The sequence below is a fragment of the Protopterus annectens genome, chromosome 8.part0 (genome assembly GCF_019279795.1).
Source record: "Protopterus annectens isolate FY-2018-M chromosome 8.part0, PAN1.0, whole genome shotgun sequence".
Lineage (NCBI taxonomy): Eukaryota > Metazoa > Chordata > Ceratodontiformes > Protopteridae > Protopterus > Protopterus annectens.
In genome coordinates, this window is record NC_056741.1 from 1,266,157,012 (window position 1) to 1,266,182,874 (window position 25,863).

The window sequence follows — 25,863 nt, forward strand, 5'->3', positions numbered from 1 at the left end:
GAAATAAAACCTGTAGCCGTGGTGTATGATATCCAATACCCATCTGTCTTGGGTAATTAAACTCCAATTTTCTTTGAAAAGTGCCAACCTTCCTCCCAAAGGTGCTGCCAGACGAGAAGGCTCTGGCAGCTGAAAAGGTAGGTCATTGGGTCTGTTTACGAAAGGACTGACCCCTGCCCTCACCCGAAGACTGTGCAGGAGAACTCCCTGTTCTAGGCCTGAAAGAGCCCTGAGCTCTGCCCCTACCACGCCTAGATCTACCCCTAGACTGGGAATCATAAGAAGGATAAGTCCACCCCTTAGTAGGCCAATTTCTACTAAACTTTGGAGGCTGGACCTGCAAAAAATCTTTAACAGTCTGCATAGACTTAGCCTTGTCTTCCATTTTCTTTAAAACTGCCTTAACAGGAGAACCAAACAACACGTCAGATTGCAAAGGAGCATCTAAAATCCTTGTTTTAACATGGTCAGACAAATTCTGATCCCTCAGCCAGGCGTGCCTGCGAAGAACTGACCCAGTGGCAGCCACCCTAGACGAGGCCTGTACAGCATCAAAACCACATTGCAAAGAATGCTTACCCACCTGTTCAGAAACATGTACTAAATCTTGCAACTCTTTACAATCAATACCTTCTGCCAGAGCATCAACTTTAGCCTTCAATTGTGAAAGGAGATAGTTTTGGTATTTCAACATGTGAAACTGGCAATTCAAAGCCCTCATAGCAAGAGTGGAAGAAGTATAAACTTTCTTTCCCCATCTATCCAAGGCCCTGGCTTCTTTGTCTGCAGGAACCGGATTCTTTACAACAGAAGCCTTAACACCTTTAGGCCCCTGGCTAACAGTTTCTGGGTCTGCCCTAGGACTCTTAAAAGAAACTTATGAGCTTCAGGCACCCTGTAATACCTATCCGGTTTAACAGGAGCAGGAGGCAAAGAATCAGGATTAAGAGAAGCCTCTGTAAAAACATCTTCCACTACATCCAAAACAGGAGGTATAGCCAAAGGCCTATGCCGGGGTAAAAACAAAAATTCCCTAAGCCTTTTCCTGGAATCAGAGAAGTCCTGACCTTCCCACTTAAAATGCTCCCTCATGGAATGAAGAGTTTCTGAAAAGAAAAATCCTCAGGAGGAGAAGCAGAAGGAGTAGAATCATCCACATCAGAATCAGAATAAGGAGAGTACTCCTGTAAGTCTTCAGCCGAAGACTCTGAAACATCTGAAGCCTGCTCAAAACTCCCTAGCTCAGGCTCCACCCTAGGTCTCTTAGCAGGAGGGGGCATAGAACCCCTAATCAAAGTAATCAAATCTTCTGCCATTTTAAGCATATGCTTCTTGGGCACAGTTCCAGAAGAACTAGGGGTGACACCAACTGAAACTGAACCTGGCCTGCCCCTGGGAGAAGCCTTTGAAACAGAAGGAGAGGGCCAAGCCACCCTAGGAAGGGAGGGGAGTATAGTAACCTGAGAAGCCCCCTCAGCCTGACCTGCCTCCTGAGAGGCCACATCTTGCAATAATAAAGTCTCACCCTGGGAACACAAAGAAACCTCCGGTGGAGCCACCGGCTCCACCGACACCTCTAAAGAACCCGCATCCCGTACAGACGGTTCTTCTAGCCTAGGCTTAACTGCTTTGTCCTTGCGCTTCTTCGAAGAAGCGGGCGTCGGAGCATCCAACGGCATTTTATAATTGTACCGCTTCCCAAAGACTAACCTGGCACAATCCAACCTTCTCTTTATAGTGCGTTTATTGAATCTAGCACAAGAGCGACAGCCAACAACGTCGTGCTCAGGCCCTAAGCAAGGAATACACAAAGTATGATAATCTCTATGCGGTATCTGTTTCCCACAAGAAATGCAATTATTGACTTTTTCTGACATCCGGTAAATCACTGAGGCAAGAAAAACGGGGTACTTAGCCAACTTTGAACTCAGTCTGAAACTTCGAAATCGAAAAATCTCAGAACGCCAACCGGCACTTGCAATGCTGCTTCTGCATCGGACCATGCGGCAAAAAAGACTGAGGATATGACGTCGGTCATGCGCATTTGTACCCTGACGTCCTGATGTCAGTCAAATGCGCCTTGATCTACGTCAGCCTTATACTTTGATATTCGGGCCGACCGAGGACAGCGGACTACCCAAGTGTAAGGACTGCAGCAATGTGAGATGAAGAACATCAGTATCTGATTACAGACCGATATCAAATCTCTGCCCTTTGGCAAAAATTCTTGAAAAAGGCATTTACTAACAAATACTCAAATACATTCAAACCCATGAGCTTTTCTCCTTCCGACATTGATTCCATCCTAAACACAGTACTCTTACTGTGATCTATTTATTTACTTTAAATATGGAAAAAGGTCTTCTGACTGGATGCATTTTTTCTAGATCTTAAGAGGGATTTTAAACATTAAATCACTTTCTTCTACTCACTAAATTAACTGACTATGGCTTTTCAACATGTTGTTTGTTGCAGTGGTTACTTTCTCCGTTTATTTGGTTAAAATAATTGTTGCTCCTCAGGGTCCAAAAACAGGGGTGTGCTTCAAAGCTCTGTTCTTGATCCCCTTCTGCTCTCCTTGTATATTAATAATCTTTCTTGACCAGCCAGCCTAATCTAAACTTAACCTTTTATGCTAATAAGACAGTGTTCACACCTGCAAACAAATCCTTCAATCATTGCACAACCTCCCTGCAACATAATTTCTCTCCAAATATGGAACTATCATAAACACAAATGGTTCATAAACACTACTAAACCCTCAAGTCATGCTTTTTGACACCTCCAAAAGGTTAGCCAAAACTGCCAGCTCCTTAATAACTAATCCGAATGGAAATGTGATCCTATCCACTAATTATAATTCAAAAGAATATCTTTTCTTTCCAATGCTATATGGACAGTGGTGTTGCACAAGTTACGTGTAATTTCTCAAACCATTTATTTCCTGAAGCATGTTATTCCATTGCAATCAATGTACTGTTACCAAGACTGACATAAGCAGTAGCGCTAATTACTTCTTTCTCAGGACAAAACAGTACTCTTTAAACAATAAAAAACAAAATAAAAGATTTATACACTTAGCCTAACCAACTGAGCAACACTGTCATAGCATATACAAAGCTAAATAGCTCCCTATTGCCAGATCATCAGCCTGCCCAGTGAATACAGCAACATTCTGGTTGCTTAATGACAGACACTGCCCACTTTTAGCCAACAGACTTACTGTACAGGGTTCCTTGTATTCATTATGTTTTATATACAGGTTAGGCATATTTTTATCAACCATACGAGAAGCTTTGGACACTAATAAAAAGAGATGAAGTTATTTGGGAAGGGATCAGGGTAAGAATTAAGAGGGATAAGTTGATTTTCCCCCTAGAACAAGGTGGTTTAGGACTATTTGATTTGAAATGATGACTTAGGGCTAATCAGTTTAATGCTCATAAACAACACGAGTAGAAGATTATAATTCAAAGTGGAAAGGGAAAAGATAAAACAGGAAGGGAGTTGGAGAAACAAGGAGAGAGTCTGATTTTGGATGCATGCCCTTAAGGAGAGCAACAACAATCCATAAGCAGCAACTCAGGACTGGAGAAAGGAAAGTTTAACAAATACATGACTGCAAGCAGGAATGTACAAAATAGGTAAGACGGGATGGAATTCAGAGCAAAAAAATTAGCAAAGGAATCCAAGGTATTGGGAGCAAATAACTAGAGTGGGAAAGGAGGGGGATGAGGCCAAGCAGAAGTTTGGACTGTAGGTTAGAGACTACCTTCCCAATCAGGGTTTGGCAACACAACACAGGCAAACAAAGTGATCAAGGAATGTTAAGTGAAAGACCAAGCGATGGCAGTTTTAGCTGAGGCTACTGCAAAAGTTGCAGTTAAAAATGGATACTTAGTAGGGCATATAACATACTGTACTCTAAGAATCAATCAGGGAAGGTTAGAAAATACTGGGAAGAAAGACTAGGAAAAACAATTTACAAAGCAACAATGGGGGAACATCCATACTTCTCCCAAGTATGCAACAAAGCCAACAAGGTTTAGGATTTTTGCTTAAAATTGTTTGCATATGTACTGCTATACCTCAAGCAGACTTTGAAATGTTTTCCTCACATACACAAGCAAATGCTGAAGATATGATGAGAAAGACAGAGATAAACAGGAACATGTTTTTGGGAATGTGAGTTGGCAGGTTTAAAAAATTCCCTACAGAACACTTTGTCAGAAACATGGGGAAGCAAACTGTTGTCGCTAAAGAAATGATTTTTTTGAGCTGGGCCATAGGATCTGAATTGCTTAGGCAAAGTAAGGCCTTACCAAGTTTAATGTTATTGGCTGAAAAAAAAAGCAATTACTAGAAAATGGAAATCAAACTCTAAACCAACTATAACTGAAGTAATGTATACTGTAAAGAATATAAAAAACTGGAGGTGGGGTCTTCAGAAAAGGGAAGAAGCAAATTACATAGGAATAAATGGAATTTGTGGGAACAATATGTGAAGAATAATGTTCATGAGAAGTGAGTTTTAAGGGAAGGTGGGAACTGAGCTATGTATGTAACATTACTACATGTACTACAAAATGAACTGGCACCTCACTGTCATGTTTAATCATAGCCTAACCTCAGGCTTCATGCCCACTGAGTGGCACACAGCTACAGCTATCCCACTCCACAAAGGGGATCCACCTTGGATCCCGGGAACTACCGTCCCATCAGTCTGACGAGCCTGATTTGCAAGGGCATGGAAGACATTATCATGGAACTTATAAACAAAGACACTGGCAACCTTCAAAGGGGATCCCACCTTGGATCCCGGGAACTACCGTCCCATCAGTCTGACGAGCCTGATTTGCAAGGGCATGGAAGACATTATCATGGAACTTATAAACAAAGACACTGGCAACCTTCAAACACTAGACCCCACCCAGTTTGGGTTCGTGAAGGGCCGATCTTGTCTCCTGAACCTGACTGACTTCTTCAAATCAGTCTCCAGAACTGTGGATGAGGGTAAGGTGATCCACACAGGCTATCTGGACCTCGCCAAGGCCTTCGACACCATCCCCCACTCTGGAATCATAGATAAACTTACTAAGCTGGGCATAAATCCCTACGTCACTCGATGGGTTGCCAACTGGCTTACTGACAGAACCCAGACTGTAAAAGTAGCCGAGTCCAAATGCAGTTCCAGACAAGTGGAGTACCTCAGGGTTCAGTCCTGGGATAGCTCTTGTTTGGCATCTACTTCTCTGAAGTACAGGCCAACACTAAGGACTCTGGCTAACAAAGTTAGCAGATGACTACAAACTGAGAGCCATTACTAAATCCCCAAATGATGTGGATATTCTACAAAAGGGCCTTATGGGCTCAAGCTTAATGCCAAGAAATGTATAGTTATCCCCTTTGGGAAAAAACATGTATCCATGAATTACCACATAGGTGGCAGTACACTAAACACCCAAAGTGTGATGAAAGACTTAGGGACACAGGTGGACAGTGGTCTCACCTTCGATAACCACATCGCCGCAACAGACAGGAAATCCTTCTATGTGGCACACCTCATCACTAATGGCTTTTTATCCAGAAAAAAGGAGGTCATTGTCCCACTGTACTCATCCCTCATTAGACCCATTATAGAGTACAACGCCCCATTTGGTATGTACCTCACAAGACATCTGCAACAGCTGGAAAGGCTGCAGAAATACCTCCCTAAAAGAATTACAGGCCTAAAGCAGATGCCCTATGCTGACCGTCTAAAAAAAACTCCAGCTATATTCTGTTGCATATCGTCTACTCAGAGGCGATCTCTGCATAACATACAAGGCCATGTCAAACCCTGAGCTGCTGGACATGCTCCACTTAAAGAAATCCCAATCCCTCAGAGCCACACACTCCAGGGATCTAAACCTTGTCATCACAATGAACAAAACATGCTGGAGGGATAAGTTCTTGACCCAGAGACTCCCCATACTCTGGAATAGACTCCCCATTCATGTCAAGCAGAGCGCCTCCTTGGCCCTCTTCAAAAGGAACCTTAACGATTGGATGGGAGATAGAAAATTCATCTCGGGGATCACGCCAGTCACCCTGCTAGACAGGGGTCCAGGGAAGTAAATATCCAGGGAATTGTTATGGCTATGCTTGTATAGGCCCTATGGCCGATAGCCTAGTACCAACCCTATGAACCTATTACAGTAAATGACAATTGTTAAAAGCAAAACATATGTATACTGTGTGAAAAATGTTATTTATAGTTTGCTTTCTATTCTACTAATATATCTGCAATACTCTTGTAATCTATGTAGGCCAGCTGGACACAGTCCCTTTTAAGGAATCACGCCTGGTTAAGTGACTTACTCAAAGTCACAAAGTAGGCAAATAAGGGATGAAGGAATCAAATCTTGTACTGCAGGAACTACAGTTCTCAGCCTTAACCTCTGCACCATCCCTGTGGAAAACCAAATACAGAGGAGTAGAAGCAGACTTTTTAATTCCAATCCTCAAGTGATAGCCCCTAAAAGCAAGGTACTTCTTGAAAGGAATTTAAAGTCTACTGAAGATGCTGGCTCAAAGGAGTTCTGGTTCATGACTCCGGAACAAAGTTTAGATTCCAAAGAGTGGTAGGGTCTTTGATAGGTGGGCATAAAAGGAAAGCTCCTTTTTAAGCCCTTGCACAGTTACTGGTTTGCTAGAAATGTTAATTAAAAATCCATCATGGAAAGTGGAAATGGATACCAACTGCACTTTAATACTGGAGTAACTCAAGTCAGCATTAATAAGATTAGACAGGAACTGTAGTGCAGCTGGACTGGGGGTAGAGGAGGGGCCTAACCCTTGGTGATAAGCACATACAGAGAAATGTTTCCATGTACTTCTGTAGATTTTGTGGATAACTTACCTTTGAGATGCTGAAAGAATCCAAGCTGTGACCTAGGATATGATCTTTTGCCAATAATGGGACTGGAAAAAAACATTCCATTAATTTGAAGCGTGTGGAAGGCTGGGTAAGGATGTCCCAGTGTGTAAGAAAGAATACCCACCTGGGAATCTAAAAGCCAAGCACACTTTGTGAGAATCTGGTGATTAATGGAAATGTAGGAAAAGCATACAGGAGTTTGGGGGCCACAGAAAGACCAGATAATTTCTGCCCCTTGGAAATTATCAGGGCAAAGTAGTGTTGCATTTCATGTTGGATGAGAAAGCAAGAAATTACAAGACTGGCCCCAAAAGCAGCAGCAGCAAATTAGTTCTGCTACTACTGGATTAAGAGGGAACTCATGAGGCAACATAACTGATCCACTGAAACTATAAGCATGGCAAATGACTTTCTCTTGGATGTGAGTAACAATCAGAATGTGGTGCAAAGCCTTTGCCCATTGCCATACCTACAGGGCTTGTGTTCAAAGAAGGTAAGATTTAGTTAGTCCGTGCCATATTACTCACATGTTGTCTGACTATTTGGGTATCTTTCCTGGAAGAAGCAAGTTCTGGAGTCCCCACAATGCCAGGAGAACTGCCCTCATTTGAAATGGCCACAGTCTCTGTCCATGACCCTTGGATCCGTCTCCCCTTGTAATGCTTCTTAGGCTACTTGTCCTGGATCACCATCTGCTCAAAATGAGTTGTGCTTGGGGGAAAAGATGAACACACCAAAGTTGATACAGCCGGTGGATGCAATGCCCCTTTCTATTATGCTTTCATGCAAAGCTGTGGCTCTTCAAGTTTACTGGGTTTTTTTGGTTCCGTTTTTTTTCTCTCTCTCTCCATGTATTTACGTTTGTCAGATTTGTCATTATTCAAAGTGGCAGATTTGGGGAGTGGAATAAGTCCCTAGAAGTAGTGATCCTTAACAAGAAGTTGAGGAACAAAAAAGAGCAATTAAATAAATACATTAAATTAAATTAAAATAAATTCAAAAGTCTTCCCTGAAGCTGAGGACCAAAACATGAACTCATGGAACTATGTTTGAAATCGAGCAAAGAAAAGAGCTTTAGCAGTCTCCTTGCTACAACTACTAGACATATTCATTTGAGAAGTCAGAATATCACTCACATCTTCTTCAATGAATGCCAATACTATTTATGCCCATCAGCAACTATCGATCATGCCCCTAACAGCTTGAGACCAGGATAGCCGCCTCCTTCATCCTTCCTTAGTTATGGCTCTACAGTCAAACATCTATATTCCATATAAGGTATGCAAAACAAACCTAGCTTTCACATGCACCTCTTTTATAGCACATTAATTATCAAGTAGCACACCAACGCCCAAACAGCAATGCAAATTCAGTTTACTTGGAAAGAATAAACAAATAAAAGAAATCAGAAGATTCAAAGAGCAAAGGTCCATATAAATCAAGTTTACCTGCACTAAATGTAACAGCTTTGCAATGCAATACAGAAGAGAATATTTTGTGCAACTGTCTTTCCCAAAAATATAGACAATTCATTAAGTTTAGCATCACAGTACCTTGGGTCTCCATAGAACCCTGAAACACATCTTTCACAATGTTCCCCCTCAGTATTATCTGTGCAGTAGCAGACTCCTGTAGCAACATCACAATATCCCATGGATGGCATCCCATGACCATTGCAGGCACACTGTCGGCATCCACCCTTCTGTGTAGCATTGCCATAACTTCCTGGTTGGCACAACTGGCAGTAGTCTCCCATTGTCCAATCTGTTATAAATAGAAAAACAACACACAATGTCAACTTAACTCTAGGTGTAGTTAAATCTTCTAACTTACCTGGAAATTCTTCTAGTTGTGCTCTAATTCTATACCAAAGTCTAAACTGCAAATTCATTTCACTATCCAAACCACACACTTCCTGCTAAACATTATTCACAATCATGGGTGAGCTTTATACTGGTTCATAGGTTGGTACTAGGTTATCGGCCCTAGGGCCTATACAAGCCTAGCCATAAGAATTCCCTGGCTATTTCTTCCCACACTATTTACTTCCCTGGACTCCTGTCTAGCAGGGCAACTGACGTGATCCCTGGGGTGAATTTACTTTCTCCCATCCAATAATCAAGGTTCCTTTTGAAGACGGCCAAAGAGGCGCTCTGCTTGACATGCTTGGGCAGTCTATTCCAGAGTCTGGGGAGTCTCTGGGTCAGGAACCTATCCCTCCAGCATGTTTTGTTTATTGTGATGACAAGGTTTAGATCCCTGGAGTGTGTGGCTCTGAGGGATTGGGATTTCTTTACATGTAGCATGTCCAGCAGCTCTGGGTTTGACATGGCCTTGTATGTTAAGCAGAGATCGCCTCTGAGTAGACTATATGCGACACAGTACAGCTGGAGTTTTTTAAGGCGGTCAGCTTAGGGCATCAGCTTTAGGCCTGTGATTGTTTTAGTGAGGTATTTCTGTGGCCTTTCCAGTTGTTACAGATGTCTTGTGAGGTACATACCAAATGGGGTGTTGTATTCTATAATGGGTCCAATGAGGGATGAGTACAGTGGGACAATGACCTCCTTTTTTCTGGATGAAAAGCCCTTAGTGATGAGGTGTGCCACATAGAAGGATTTCCTGACTGTTGTGGCGATGTGGTTATTGAAGGTGAGACCACTGTCCACCTGTGTCCCCCTAAGTCTCTTATCACACTTTTGGTGTTTAGTGTACTGCCACCTATGTGATAATTCATGGGTAGATGTTTTTTCCCATAGGGGATAAGAAGAAGTTATGTACTCACCATAACGTTCCATCTGAGTAGGTATCTTCATTTGTCTGCAACCTGTGAGATACGGATCCGAGCCGGCAACTTCTATCATAGCATAGATCCGAGCTCCTAGCTCCTCCCCTTACCCATAATCCCCTGCCTACCCTAACTGACCTCAGATCAAGTTTGCCCCATAGCACAGCAGATAAAAATTGTCCCAATGGGAACATATGCTAATAACACAAGAACGATCATATCGGTCAGGGGGAAGGAGGGGGGGATGGTTGCAGAAAAATGAAGATACCTACTCAGATGGAACATTATGGTGAGTACATAACTTCTTAATCTGAAGTAGGAACTTCATTTGTCAGCAACCTGTGGGACAGAGTCCCCAGCTACCTAAATCTTGGGTGGCCTTCATGGAAGGATATTCCGGAGCACCGCAGAGCCAAAGGACGCCCTACCTCGGGAAACAACATCTATTTTGTAGTGGCTGATAAAGGTGTGAGATGAAGCCCAAGTGGCTGCGGAACAAATGTCATCCAGTAGAACCCTAGCTTGAAAGGCCGCAGAAGTGGCAACGGCCCTAGTAGAATGAGCATGGACTCCTTGAGCTGCAGGCCTCCCCGAGCTCTGATATGCTAAAAGAATACAACTCGAGATCCATCGAGAGAGAGAGAGAAACTTTAGAAACTGACTTTCCGAAATTACTTTTGGCAAAGGAGATAAACAACTGATCGGATTGCCTATGATCAGCAGTTCTATGGATATAAAAATGTAGTTGTCTGTGTGAATGTAGCTTATATTCTCCTTTGTTATGAAAGTTGGGGAAAAACACTGGGAGATTGATGGATTGATTGATGTTCGCTTCTGAAGATACCTTAGGTAGAAAGGACGGATTGATTCTGAGGTAAACCCTATCCGGGTGAAAAACCAGATATGGTGGTTTGACACAAAGAGCTTGCAATTCCGATACTCTTTTGGCTGAAGTTATGGCCATCAAAAAAGCTGTCTTCCAAGAGAGAAATTTGAGATCAACCGTGGCCGCTGGTTCGAATGGGGGACCAGTCAAGGCCTGCAAGACTAAGGATAAATCCCATGGAGGTACCACCTCTTTAACTGGGGGCCTAAGGAGGAAGGTACCCTTGAGGAAGGTCTTACACAGTTTGGAAGTGATAAGAGGGCCAGACTCTTGCCCCACATGGTAGTATGAGATTCCTGCCAGTTGTACCTTGACTGTGGAAAAACTAGCCCCCTGGTGAAAGGGAGAGGTTAGAAAATCTAGAACCGACGATATTGGGGCTGTAAAAGGGTCTAAATGACGGTGTTCTGCCCAAATGGTGAAGCGTTTCCACTTACTCCGGGAAACCTTCTTGGTGGAATGCTTTTGAGCTGCTACAAGAATGGCTTTGACCGGTGATGAGATCCCGGGAGTCCTTATGAGGAGTGGAACTGGAGCAACCAAGCCGTCAGCTTGAGGTTGACCAGGTTCGGAGTCGGAAGACCGAGAGGATGAGAGATGAGATCCGGAATGGGATCTAGAATCCATGGTGGATACACTAGGTGAGACCATAGGTAAGGGAACCACGTCTGACGAAGCCAGAATGGGGCAATGAGGATCATTTTTCTCCCCAGCTGCCTGGCTTTCTGTAATAATTTCAACATCAGGGGAAGAGGAGGCAAAGCATGAACTAGACAGTCTCTCGGGGACTCCCCCGGAGGGGGGATCAGAGCGAAGTAATCGTTGCATTTGGTGTTTGAAGGAGAGGCAAAAAGATCGCAACAAGGTTGCCCCCATCAGGCAAATACTTGCTCTGCAACTCGGTGGTTGAGAGTCCACTCGTAAGGAGTCAGGATAGTACGACTGAGCCTGTCCGCTAGAATGTTGGACCATCCCGGAATGTGCGTTGCTGTGAGAAAGCGGTTGGTGGAAATCGCCCATTCCCACACTCTCATGGCCTCGCGGCAAAGGGGGTAAGACCTGGTTCCCCCCTGTTTGTTGATGTACCAGACTACCGACATGTTGTCTATCTGTACCACAATTGTCCCTACCGGAAGAGAGTTGTGTAATGCCTGCAACGTCAAAAGCACCGCCCTCATCTCTAGGACGTTGATATGCAAAGAGGTCTCTAACGTCGTTCCATGTGCCTTGGACTGTCCTGCCTGAAAAATGCCCCCCCACCCCAGGTGAGAAGCGTCCGTGATCACTGTGTCGACTGGCGGAGGTAGTGAGAAGGGACGTCCCGTGTGGAGGTTGGGAGACTGGAGCCACCACAGGAGCGATTTTCTGCAAACCTTGCTTAAGGAAATGGGCTGAGACAGGGGGTTGCAAGACAGGGACCATTGTACCTGGAGGGTCCACTGCAGAACCCTCATGTTCAACCTGGCCAATGGCAGCAGAGGGATTGCAGCTGCCATAGATCCTAGGGCCCTCAGGATCAATTCCGCCGAAAGAGTTTGCAGCTGAAGAATGGCCTGCATGTGCAACATCAGGTTCCGAAGCCGATCTGGAGTCAAGAACGCAGGCATCTGTCTGGAATCCAGTCTCGCCCCTATAAAATCCAGCATCTGTGTAGGGATGAGAGAGGATTTGGTCATGTTGATGGTTAATCCTAATAGTGGAGCCAGACTGAGAAAATAGTCCCTGCATGAACAAAGTAGATGCCTTGTTGGGGCTGTGAGGAGCCAGTCATCCAGGTATGGAAAGACTTGAATTCCCTGGAGTCTCAGGTGGGCCGCTATTACCGCTAGGACCTTGGTGAACATCCTGGGGGCTGAGGTGAGACCGAAGGGGAGGACCCTGCATTGAAAGTGACTGGCTCCCAGCCGGAAGCAGAGAAACCTCCTTGAACGCCTGTCCACTAGAATGTGATAGTACGCATCCTTGAGGTCTATAGAGCACATCCAGTCGTCCTCCCGCAATAAGGGGAGGACGGATTGCAACGTGACCATTCGGAACTTTTCTTTGGGTACCGCCAAGTTTAGGAGAGAGAGGTCGAGGATGGACCTCAAGTCCCCCGTCTTTTTTGGCACCAGAAAGAACCTGGAGTAAAACCCTGATCCGAATTGATCTGGGGGGACGGGCTGGATGGCTCTTTTTTGTAGAAGCTGCTGAATTTCTGCAGCAGTCGCCTTCCTCTGACTGGGTGGAACTTCGGGAAGGCTTCTGATTCTGGGGTTTACTATGAAGGGAATTTGGTAACCTCTGGATATAATACGAAGCACCCAGCGATCCGTTGTTATGGAACTCCCATTTTGCCAAGTGCCTCGAAAAACGCCCCCCGACTGCCTCCAGAGTGGAGCAGTCGGGAAACCCCTCAGGGGTTCTGCGTGGGCCTCTCAGAGAACGGATCGCTGGACCCAAAATTCCTAGGACCCCCTCCGCCTCTGGGGCAGCGTCCTCCCTGTCCTCCTCTGCCACGAGAGGACTGGTTGTCCTGAGCAGAATGGGACTGATGCGATTTTCAGAACCACATCTTCTTCCGACCCTTTTGGTTCTTGGAAAAGGACCTCTGGGGTGCAGAGAAGCGGACTCCGACGGCAGACAAGGTCTTCCCGTCTTTCTCACTCTGGACAAGAGTGTCACGAACGGTTTTGCTGAACAGTGCAGAACCATCAAAAGGGGCATTCGCGAATGACGCCTTAAAGGGTTCCGAGAAGTCACAGTGACAGAGCCAGACCTGTCTCCTCATGACAAGCCCGACTCCACCTGCTCTAGCGGCTCCCTCCGTAGCATGAGACAACAGCTGCATAGAGGTGTTAGAGATAGAGCGGAGGGTGGCCATTCGGGAGGGTGGCCATTCGGGAGGAGTACAGATCCTTGTCTCCCTCCGACATGGACCCTGGGGGGGAAGCAGCGTATTCCTTAATTAGATCCCGCTGCATCCGAATAACGTGTGCCATGTAGTTCAAGGCCCTCATAGAGAAGGTCGCTGAACTGAAGGCCTGCTTCCCAAGACGGTCCATCGCGCGAGACTCCTTGCTCGGAGGATGAACCGTGGGGCTCTCCTGAGCCAACTCTTTCTTGGTGGCTGCAGCCACCAACATGGCATCCACAGGGGGACCTCTGCTCCAATGTGATCTCTCTGCAAGGGGGCTCAAAATTTTGTCTGGACGCTTGGGGATAGGCTCTATGGTGTCCGGTTCCTTCCAAGCCCTAGAGGATATGAGATGCACCAAGGGGTCGGGTGGAGGGTACACCCAAGAGGTAGATGGTCCTGCCTCAAACGCCTCAAGGAATACAGACTCGTCAGAGGAAGCCTTGGGGGCAGACCAGCCACCCCTGATTTTGAGCATTTCCATGATGTCTCCAAAGGAGACATCCTCGGGGGGTGACCTAGGAGAGCCTTCCCCTTCATCCAAGTCCGTATCTTCGGTGAGACTCTCAGGGGAGTCCATGTGCCTCCTTTTGCACTTTGCCTTGTGAGGAATCTCCTCGGGGGGGCTGACCGAGGAGTCCTCACGGGCTGTATCCTGTTCCACTGGAACTCCTAAAGGCGCTGAGGCAGGCTGCCACGAGGGCCGGATGAGGGGAGCCAGGACCAGATCAGGAGGAGTGCGGGAGGGAGCCGAAGCCAGGACCGGAGGCCTGGAAGCACTCGACAGTGCCCTCTCCACCGCAGCGAAAGCCGAGGGGGAGCCGCTCTCTGACGGATCCGAGATCTGACTCCCACTCGGATCCGAAGCGGGGATCGGACCCGGCACCGAGAACGTCGGATCCGAAGGACCAGTGTGCTCCGACCGTGACGGAGCCGAAAGCACACCGAATCCCTCGGATCCGAAGCTCAGCCCACGGCTCCGAGAGGTCGGCTCCGACCTACCCCCAGATCCAACGTGGCTCGGCTCCGAGCGCTCCGAACCCGGAATGCGGGTCGGAGAAGGAGCTATAGGAGCAAAAAAAGGGGTCGAGCTCCCCCCCGGAGGGGGGGGAGGCAAGAGCATTCCCATCTGCATCTGGGCCTGGATGAATCTCCTCATCCGGTCCATGTCCGCATCAGGCATGCTAAAAGTGGACCTCGAAGAGGCCACCGAGGCAAACCTGGAGTGTTACCTCGACGGGGACCGGATCACCTCCTCCTCGGGTCCCAGGGAGAAACAAGGGGATCGGGTCCAAGGAGGAGGAGATCGAGAAGACTTGGACGGAGAAGCCCTCTTGGCGGGCGGGGCCGATGAGGAGTCCTCAGCCCGCCGCTTAAGGTGCTTCTCCCGCCGCTTCTCTTTCCTGGCCTCCCTATCCTCCGGAGCCGTAGCGGGAGGTTGAGTCCCAGTCGGAGGAAGTGAGGCAGGAGTGACCGCTACCGGGGGGTAGCGGGCACCGAAGTAGAGTCTGGGGGTAGAAGGCCCGCCAGAACTAGCTTCGACCTTCGATCCTTGAGTGCCCTGGGGTTGAACGCCGTGCAAATCGTGCAACCCGAAGAGAGGTGTTCAACCCCAAGGCACCTAACGCACCAAGTGTGGCCATCAGCCGGTGAAAGCTTGTGACCACACTCGGTGCATTTCGAAAAAATGGCTTTAGGGGCCTCCGACTTTACTGTAGTAAAGCACACTCACTAGGCCCCTAACACTCAGTCACATACACACACACGCTACGACCAGCGGGGGAGGGAGAAATATTTTAAATTAAATTAAATTTAAGCTGAAAGCTAAAATAAAAACATTAGTGTAAAGGGTAAACCTACCACACACACACAATCAGTCACTCAGAAAGAAGAAATAAAACCCTTTTTTTTTTTCTCACAAAAACGCTAAGTGCTCTGAACCTAGCTGTTACTTGAACAGCGGCAAACTAGATCTGGGGTCAGTTAGGGTAGGCAGGGGATTATGGGTAAGGGGAGGAGCTAGGAGCTCGGATCTATGCTATGACAGAAGTTGCCGGCTCGGATCCGAGATCGGATCCGTATCCCACAGGTTGCTGACAAATGAAGTTCCTACTTCAGATCTATACATTTCTTGGCATTGAGCTTGAGCCCATGGCTCTGGCACCAAGCATCTGTATCTGTAAGGTCCTTTTGTAGAGTATCCACATCATTTGGGATTCAATAATGGCTCCCAGTTTGCAGTCATCTGCGAACTTTGTTAGCCAGAGCCCCTTAGTGCTGGCCTGTACTTCAGAGAAGTAGATGCCAAACAAGAGTGGTCCCAGGACTGAACCCTGAGGTACTCCACTTGTCACTTGTCTGGAGCTGGATTTGGAGTCGGCTACTTTTACAGTGTTGGTTCTGTCAGTAAGCCAGTTTGCAACCCATTGAGTGACATAGGGATTAATGCCCAACTTAGTAAGACTATCTATGATTCCAGAGTGGGGGATGATGTCAAAGGCCTTGGCAAGGTTCAAATAGTCTGTGTGAACCACCTTACCCTCGTCCATTGCTCTGGAGACCTGATTCAAAGAAGTCAATCAGGTTCAGGAAACAAGATCGGCCCTTCACAAACCCAATCAGGGTAGGGTCCAGTGTCTGAAGGTTGCCAATGTCTTTGTTTATAAGTTCCATGATAACACGTTCCATGGCCTTGCAGGTCAGACTGATGGGGCGGTAGTTCCCAGGATCCAAGGTGGATTCCCCCTTGTGGAGTGGGATAACTGTAGCTGTGCACCACTAAGTGGGCACAAAGCCCGAGATGAGGCTATGATTAAACATGACACTTAGGTGATGTGCCAGTTCATTTTGTAGTTCATGTAGTACACAGCCCGGGATGTCATTTGGTCCCATGGATGCTGTATTTGTAGCTTTGGAGAGTGTGTTTTTAACGTGTGTGGCTGTTATTACCGGAATTTGGCAATCTTCCGGTATTGAGATGGGCCATTTAGGGGGTGAAGTTGGCAATGAATTGATCTGCCAGGATACTGGCAATATCCTTGAGATCAGTATATTTAATGCCATTCTGTTGTAGCTCAGAGCAGACCTGAGCATTGTCATTTAGATTCTTGACATAGTTATAGAATGCCTTGTGGTTGTCTTTGGAATCTTTGGCAATTTTATTTTCATAACTAGCTTTGGAAGATTTTATGAGGGATCTCAGCTTCTTGCGGAGGCTGGTAAGGGAGTTTTTTGCATCCTGGGATTTTCCTCATTTCTGCAACAGTTTCTTCCTTTTGTTGTAAAGTTTGTTTATGGCATGGGACTACCAGATCGGCTTCCTTTTTTTGGAGGAGAGCATCTTGGTTCTATTTGGGATGGCAGGATTCATGCATGAGTGGATGTGCTTGTACAGTGCCTTGGTGTAGGATTCAGCAGTCGAACTTTCAGTTCCCGTCTGCATGGGTGTCATGAAGTTACTCACTTCTGACTTGAGTAGCATGAAGCTGGCTTTGGAGAAGTTTTTTATGGCGGTTTCCTTACTGGGGGGTGGGAGTGGGATGTGGATGTTAAGGGTGATTAGCCAATGGTCAGACCTGACCAACGAGGGGGTGACCATAGGTGTGGAGCATCGATTTCCCATGTTGGTAATGACCGGGTCTAGGATACTGGAGCCCCTGATGGGACTATGGATTATTTGATCCAGGGCATTGGAATTTATGAATTCCAAGAACCGTTGGGCAAAGGTGTTGGTACACAAGTAGTTTTCCCAGTTAATGGCAGGGTAGTTGAAATCACCCAGTATTAGGGTGTTTGGTTGTATCTTACTATTTTCCAGTATGTTCAGAAAGTTGTAGTGAGAAACTTGGGGCATGGTGGGGGATCTGTAGCAAGCTACAATTTGGATTGCAGTCTTGCCTAGTGTTAGTTGCACCTGGAGAATTTCAGACGCATTATGTTGGGCAACTAGCCTGGTGGTGTGAATATCTTTGGTGAATATGGACACTCCTCAACCTTTAGTGCTTCGGTCTTGGTTTGGTGGCCGAAGTGTGGTAAGAGTTGTAGCCTGGTATTGCAGGGGTGCTCTCTAGAGCCTTGAACCAGGTCTCAGTTACTGCACAGATATCGATGTTCTCCATTTTTAGGAGTGTCTCGAGAGAGTGCAATTTGAGGTTTAGACTTCTAACAATGAGTAGCATTACCTTCAGAATTTGCATGCTTGTACCCATTACAGTGGTGGTTTTGTCCTTTGAACTCTGCCTAAAAAAGGCACTATAGGGGTGGCAAGAGTCTTAGCCAATAACCTGAATCCCAGGGGTGACAGGTGCAGACCATCTCTGGCAAAGCCTCGTGGTCTGTCGATCATGTCATCCCAGGCAGACAGACACTGGATCCCATTTGAATGACACCAGAAGCTTAGCCAATTGTTAAAGTCAATCATTTTGTCCTTATATTGTGGTACCATTCTGGGCAAAGGCAGGATGCTACTTAGGGCTACGGTCATACCTGCCTGGGCCACATGATCAGAGAGCTCTTCCATGTCTCTTTTCATGTAGTCCAGGGATGTACGTCTCAAGTCATTAACTCCAACATGGACAATGGCGAGTCATATTTGTACTTGTTGTGGAGTGACTTGAGTGCATGCTTTATGTGGCAGATCCTGGCACCCGACAGGCAGCTGACTGTAATTTTCTCCTTGTTCAACCTGGTGAGTGGGACATCAGTGTGCCTAACTATAGAGTCACCTATGTTAGGTTCGTACCTATGTTAGGTTCATTGTCTTGCCTTAGGGGCTGTTGCTGCGTAGCACTCTGGTGTTGTGAGCTATGACACACTTTGGTTGTGATTGGTATTTGTTTGAGATTCAGTTTCGGAGGTTCTTGTTGCTTGGGCAGGTTACAATTAAGGGCCTCCGCATATGTGGATTTAATGTTGCTATGTGTGGGTGTTGGTGGTGTGGGTTTAGAAGGGCTATGTGTTGCTTGAAGTGTAGTGCGGGTGTTAACCTTTTCCTCTTGACTGTCTAGCACAATTTTGGGTGGAGAGAGCTTTGCTTCCAGTTTGGCTATGTAAGTGCATCTCTCACAGGTTGTAGTGTTGGGTGGTAGGAGGAGAGGGTTGTCTGTGTACATGAGGCAATTGCTGCATTGCCCCAGTATGCCCAGATTCGCCAGGTGGACAAGAAAAATCACCGGAAGCTGACCCTTGGACATGCCCGGTTTGGTGCTTTTTTTTGTAAAGTACAGGAGCTGTTTTCCCTTGCCTTAGCAAGGTACTTTGCAATTATAGGCTGTTTAGTGCCTACGGTTAACTTCTCCTTATTAACGAGTGAGAGTTGAGTGCTTGTATCAGTTTAAGGCTTCCTAGTGCTTTCCAGCAGGTATTAGAGCAAGTGCTAGTCACAGGGATGCTTAAAGGTAAGATGAAAAAAAAATGGTTTTGTCCTAAACACTGCAGTGTGCACTACATAAGTTAGATGTGAAAGAATGTAACTTCAGTTTTACCGGTCTAAAAAGTTAAGTTTTAGTGGAGTCACTATTTTTAAAACAGCAAGATAGATTGAAAGGGGGTGGTCACTTTTGTATTCTGGTACTATGGAATACAGTAGAATGACCAATAAATTTAAATAGTTGAAGGGGAATGATTTCACAAAATGATAATTTTGTGCTTACTCACACAAGCCAGTGAAAGCAGAGAGGAAATGAGATATATGGTCAAATTAACATAAGAGGCAGGCAACGAGAAAGACAGTGGTATTTAAGAACACGACAATAAGCGGGTGGGGAAAAATTTCTGCCCGACTCACATGAGACAGAGCTGTTGTCTCTTTTTTTCAAGTTTTAATATGCATTTAAAGGCAGAATACAAGTAAAACACACGGTAAAGGAAACACATCACAGTATTCAAAATATAAAAAGGCAATAAAGAAATACAAAATACAACAAATAAAAAGCAAACTAACCTTTCCTTCACAGCAAAGTGTAGCAGAGTCTGGGTGAACCTTTCTAGTAAAGCTCTGAAATGTTTTTTTTTTACCCCTTAAATAGAAGGTTTAGTTCCTAGCTCCACCCCGTCATTTCACAAATGATTAACCTTAAGTGACCTCTTCTATCTTATGTATGACTCCTTAATTGATCAGTTCTAATTTCTGCCCAACTCAACGAGACAGAGATGTGGTCCTCTTTTGAAGATTTAATATGCAGTTAAAAGCAGAATACAAGTAAAACACAAAGTAAAGAAAACAAATCGCTGTATTCAAAATATAAAAAGGCAATAAAGTAATACAAAATACCACAAATAAAAAGCAAACTAACTTTTCCTTCACAGCAAAGTGTAGCAGAGTCTGGGTGAGCCTTTCTATTAAAGCTTTTAATTCTGACATCTCTACTACTTCGGGATTAACAGAGCATAAATTTAAAACAAGCTCCTATCTCAGAACCTTACCAAAGAAAATACAGACATGGCAAGCCATATACGCACCATCTAATCTGGTTGCAGGTCATTCATTACTGCGTCATACATGTATAAGGGCTTGCATAACTACTGCAAATGTCATGGAAGCTCATCAGCACTAACTACATGTGTTTTCTGATTTTGAAGAAGGCATATGGCCATACACCCACAAAGCCTTGAGGAAAGTGCTGCAGCAAGATGAGGTTCCAAGCTTTCTGCTACATGTCGCTCAATCCATGTATTTCAGGAATAAGAGTTCTTTCCATATTCTCAGCTGCACATCAACTACATTTAAGCTAGGTACATGATTCTACCAATGCTGTGTGCTGCCTTCACTCCTGTTTTTGATTTTCATGGATGCAGCCTATCATGTCAGGACAGTACCCAGTATGGGGATAAGTGGGTTTCATCTTTGTTGTTTGAAGATACTGTCCATGCTCGCCATTGTGCACCGGAGAAATTCACTACACAGTCTGAAAAGGATGGAAGGAAAACAAACACCTCCATATAAGCCATGATCCTTGCTTGGAAAGAGTGGATTGCTCTCTACAGATGGTGGGGATGAGCAGCTACCTCAGGTGAAGGATTTTTCAGGATCTTGGGATCTCATTCATGACTGAGGGCAGGCAGGATTAGGAAGCTGATCAGTGAACTGGATCAGTACCAATAGCATTGCTGTTGTTGCACTACACTGTGGTGGTAAAGTTAGTGCTGAAGCAAATGACAAACATCTCAACTTACCAGTCTAAGAACTTTGGATAGTGACCTAAAGTATGAGATCAAAAAAACAAGTTCCTCTGAAGAAGAGATTGGCTCACATTCCTCAGTGATAAGTTTGGCAATCTGGGAGGCACAACAATACAAAACACTCTCCCATGATGACAGGAGTTGACTGAGGTGGTTTGTATTTCTTGAAAGGACGAATTCTGGGCTCTTCTCACTGAAGGTGATACATCAACTGGGAGGAGGCCACAAGAGCTGTTGGGAGGGTTTTTGTCTCTCAGCTTACCTGGAAACACACAGGGATCTCACAAAATGAGATGGATACTATTTCTGCAGCTAAGGGAGTCAGTTCGATGCTACATTTGTTCCTATCACTGCAAATTAGCTATGGCAAAGCTTTTTTTCTAGTTGCATTTCCACTGCCTGTTGCAAAACTCCTATTCACTAATGTTGAATAAACAGTGAAAACTAATCTGTTACATTTATGGCATAGTCAGTAGGATGTACAATGGTAATCATGGGAGTACTGCAGCCGGTTCATAGGTATTTACTAGGCTAATGACCACAAGGGCCTTTTTAAGCCTAGCTATGCATCCCAAATCTTTGACAAGCTCTGATACCCTTGATAAGTGTAAGCATCAGCCTGGGAGATGAACCATTTACAGGTTACCTGTTTGCATTAGAGACATAGCTGCCAAACCAGAGATGAATTTCCAGTTTCCCATACAACTGTCCAAGTTGCACTTGAATTGGGTTAGGGAGGAACTATGCTTCACATAGATGGGGAGCCTATTCCATAGACAGGATAGTCTTTGGGATACATGCCTATCTCTCTAGCAGGTCCTATTTACATATATATACTTATATATATATATATATATATATTTGAGCTCAGATACCTTGAAACAGATGAAGTCAGGGTAATGTCTAATAAAGACTAGCTACACAACACAATGAACTGTATGCAATTAGTGTACTACATTATTTGTTTTAATTCAATATTGTATCTGTACATGGCATTTTCTCTGCTAACACTGCAATCTTGACCTTAATCTTTGAGCAGGGTGCCTAAGGAAGAAGCTGGAGAAAGACAGAGAGAGATGTCAAAATCAGTACTTGGGTCTTTATCTGGTTTCCTTAATAACAAAACTGGTATGGAAATAAGGTGACAACATCTCTGACATGTCCTCAGCTTTTTAATGTTAACCCACAATGAGAGACGTGGGTCTTAAATATGAAGAAATAAAAGAAAAAGGTAAAAACTGAACTGCTACCATTAAGACGACTAGCCATTTGTTACTGCTTAACTTTTAGTTATGTACTCACCATAACTTCAGATGTTTGGGATCCATCTCGCCTACATTCTGAATGATGGGTTCGGAGCCGATCCCTCGGCTCCGACTCGGCACGCTTATGCCAAAGAGCGAAGTCTCTTATTGGCTGAGCTTACTATATCCCAGGATGCACCACTACCAGTCCCCCAGATCTAGTTTGTCCGCATACATGCACACACGCATACCCTGCTTATATAACATCGTCAGATGAAACAAGATAAAACAGTTGAACTCAAAACCGTTCAATCTCTTCTGATCTGCAAGGCAGGGGAAAGGAGGGTGGGTATCAGGAATGTAGGCGAGATGGATCCCAAACATCTGAAGTTATGGTGAGTACATAACTAAAAGATGTTATGTGATCCTATCTCGCCTACATTCTGAATGATGGGACAGCGTCCTAGCACCTGAATCCTGGGTGGCTCACTGGAAAACACTCCTGAGTACCGTGGAACCAAATGATGCTCGTCCTTTAGATGCCACATCCAATTTGTAGTGGGAAATGAAAGTGTGCGGGTTGGACCAAGTAGCCGCAGCACAAATTTCCGATATAGCGAGCTTGGAATGAAAGGCTATAGAAGTAGCCATAGCTCTGGTAGAATGAGCTTTGATAGATGATGTAAGATGTTTATTCGAAGAAGAATAGGCCTGAGTTATGCAATCTCTGATCCATTTTGAGATTGTAGCTTTTGTGATGGTTTGGCCCAATTTATTATCAGAGAAGGACACAAACAACTGGTCTGACTTACGAAGTTGCTGAGTCCTGTCTAAATAGAAGCGTAATTGCCTGTGAACATCCAATTTATGGAGAGTGTATTCTGCTTCATTAGAGAATTTTGGAAAGAAAACTGGTAGTTCTAGAGATTGTTGAAGACAGAAACTAGAACAAACCTTTGGGACAAAGGATGGATTAGGCCTAAGTGATACTCTATCCTTGTGGAAAATCAAGTACGGTGGTTTAATAGACAGGGCTTGAAGCTCTGAGACTCTTCTTGCAGAAGTAATAGCCACTAAGAATGCCGTTTTCCAAGACAGGTATTTTAATTCACAGGTAGCAGCCGGTTCAAAAGGGGGAGATGTTAATGCGCGAAGCACCAAATCAAGATCCCACGGAGGTGCAGGATGAAAAACTGGTGGTCTTAACAGACTCGCACCTTTAATGAACGTTTTGCATAGTCTGCTGCTCATCAAAGGAGGATCCGTGGATTCATGGAACTTAGAGATAGCAGCTAGTTGGACTTTAATAGTTGAGACAGAAGATCCCTGATTAAACAGGGATGTTAAGAATTTCAAAACCTCTGGGACAGGAGCAGTGATAGGGTCTAAGCCCTTGAGTTGAGCCCAGATAGCAAACCTCTTCCACTTACTGAGGTACAATTTGTTAGTGGTGGGTTTGTGGGCCGAAGATAAAATGTGAACAACTTCCGGGTCTAGTGTGTGCCTTCTAACTAAGGTTGGAAGTGGAGGAGCCAAGCTGTCAATTTCAGAGATTGAAGGGACTGATGCCAATGTCCCGACTGATGGATTAGCAAATCCGGGATCAGGTCTAAGGTCCACGGATCGTCCACTGCATGCTTTTCAGGTAAGGAAACCATATCTGACGAGGCCAGTATGGGGCAATCAGAATCATTGAAGACCCCAGTTGAGAAGCTTTTGAATAACTTTGGGAAGGAGTGGAATTGGAGGAAAGGCATAAAGTAGCCCTGTTGGCCAAGGTTGTGCTAGAGCATCCATGGCTGGTACTTCCTGATGTGGCATCAAGGAGAAGAACCTTTGGCACTTGGTGTTTTGTGGAGTTGCAAATAGGTCGCGGCACGGCGTCCCCATCTCTTGAAAACCTGGGCTGCTACTGTGCGGTTTAGAGACCATTCGTGAGGAGAGAGAATTGTCCTGCTTAATTTGTCCGCCAATACATTTGACTTTCCGGGATGTGGGTCGCTACCAAGAAGCGGTTGGTAGCTACAGCCCATTCCCACACTCTCATGGCCTCTCTGCAAAGGGGATACGATCTGGTCCCTCCTTGTTTGTTCAGATACCAAACCACCGACATGTTGTCTGTGTGGATGGCGATGATGCCCTGAGGAAGAAACTTGTGTAAGGCCTGTAGGGATAGAAGTACAGCCCTCATCTCCAACACGTTGATGTGGAGAAGAGCTTAGTCCGGAAGCCAGGAGCCCTGAACTAGCCTGCCCAGACAATGCCCCCACCCTATCTGGGAGGCATCTGTCGTCAGGGTAACCACTGGAGGGAGAACAAAGGGTTTTCCCTGATCCAAGTTGGATGTCTGAAGCCACCAGCGAAGGTCCCTTTGCATATTTCCGTAATCAAGATGTGATGATTGAGGGAAGATCCTGAAAGGACCATTGAGTTGACAAGAGCCACTGAAGAATCCTCATGTGTAATCTTGCTAGAGGAACTAAAAGAACCGTGGCAGACATTGAGCCTAAAACCTGTAGGACCATCCTGGCTGGGGCTTTGGATCTCGAGATCAGAGCTTGAACTTGGCCCTGTAAAGTTCGGATCCTTTCGGCAGGAAGAAAGACGCATCAATCTTGAGTCTATCTCTGCTCCTATAAACTTTATGCGTTGAGAGGGCAGCAAGACAGACTTTGACCAATTGAATGTAATCCCTAGGGAAACACCCAGGAGATGGTGGCTTTGAGGTTGTCCATTAGTAGATGCCTGGTGGTGGCAGTCAGGAGCCAGTCGTCGAGATAGGGAAACACTTGGAATCCAAGACTTCTCAGGTGAGCCGTCACTACTGCCAAACACTTGGTGAACACCCTGGGGCTGTGGTGAGACCAAAGGGCAGAGCACAAAATTGGTAATGACTGACTCCCAGGCTGAAGCGCAGATACCTTCTGGACGCCTGATGTATCGGTATGTGATAATAGGCGTCCTTGAGGTCTATGGAGCACATCCAAACATCCTTCTCCAACAACGGAGAATGGATTGTAACGTGACCATTCGAATTTGGATTTCGTGACGGATTGGTTCAATCTGCTGAGATCCAATATTGGTCTCAGGTCCCCTGTCTTTTGGCACTAAAAGAACCTGGAGTAATTTCCTGATCCGATCTGGTCTGTGGGGACCGGTTGGATGACTCCTTTTCTAGCAGCTTTAAAGCTTCTGCGGCTGCTATTTCCCTTTGACTGGGTGGTGGGTCCGGGATTCTCTTGGGCCGGTGGGGGTGAGTATTTGAATGGGATGGTGTAACCTCCGGCAATGATCCGAAGCACCCATCTGTCCTGCGTGATTGGCTCCCAGGCTTTTAGGTGCTTGGCAAAGCGACACCCGACTGGCTCGAGCAGCACAGCCGGGCAATCCCTCATGGCGTGTGGGAGGCTGAAGAGCCACGAAAGGACTTGCGGACCCCAGAATTGCGGGGCCCACTGCCCCCACAGGGACGGCGTCTCCCTGTAAAATTTCCCCTCCCTCTGCCACTGGACGGGGAATCTTCCTGCTGTTGGGAGAAACACTTGCGAGATTTTGAACCACATTTTCCCCTCCTTTGGCCTTGGGGTAAGGCCGAAAGGGAGTGGAATAACGGGCCCCTACGGCAGATAACGTTTTTCCCTGTTGCTCACAGCGGGTAAGGGTGTCTTTCACCTTGGGTGCAAACAATGAGGACCCATCAAAGGGAGCGTCGTGAAGGAAGACTAGAAGGCTCCGCAAACTGACACAAGCGGAGCCAGGCTTGTCTACGTAGAGCCACGCCTGTGCCTGCCGCTCTACCGCCCCTTGCCGCATAGGAAATGAGCCTCATGGACGAGTTAGAAATTGCCGTAAGGATAGCCAACTGAGAGCTAACCGACTGGGCTAGCTGCTCAGGTAGGTTACCCGAGAGGGAATCTGACAACTCCTTGACCAGATCCCTCTGAAGCCTGGTAA

General features: G+C 45.8%; 1 protein-coding gene across 1 annotated transcript in view; it reads right to left on the minus strand.

Annotated features, from left to right (window-relative positions):
* The window catches only part of MEGF8 (multiple EGF like domains 8), a 1,779,602-nt gene that overhangs the window by 1,110,349 nt on the left and 643,390 nt on the right, over nucleotides 1-25,863 (minus strand). The window contains exon 20 of the mRNA XM_044079419.1: nucleotides 8,473-8,683. Within this exon, the coding sequence (XP_043935354.1) occupies nucleotides 8,473-8,683 (211 nt within the window). The remainder of the gene's footprint in view (nucleotides 1-8,472; nucleotides 8,684-25,863) is intronic.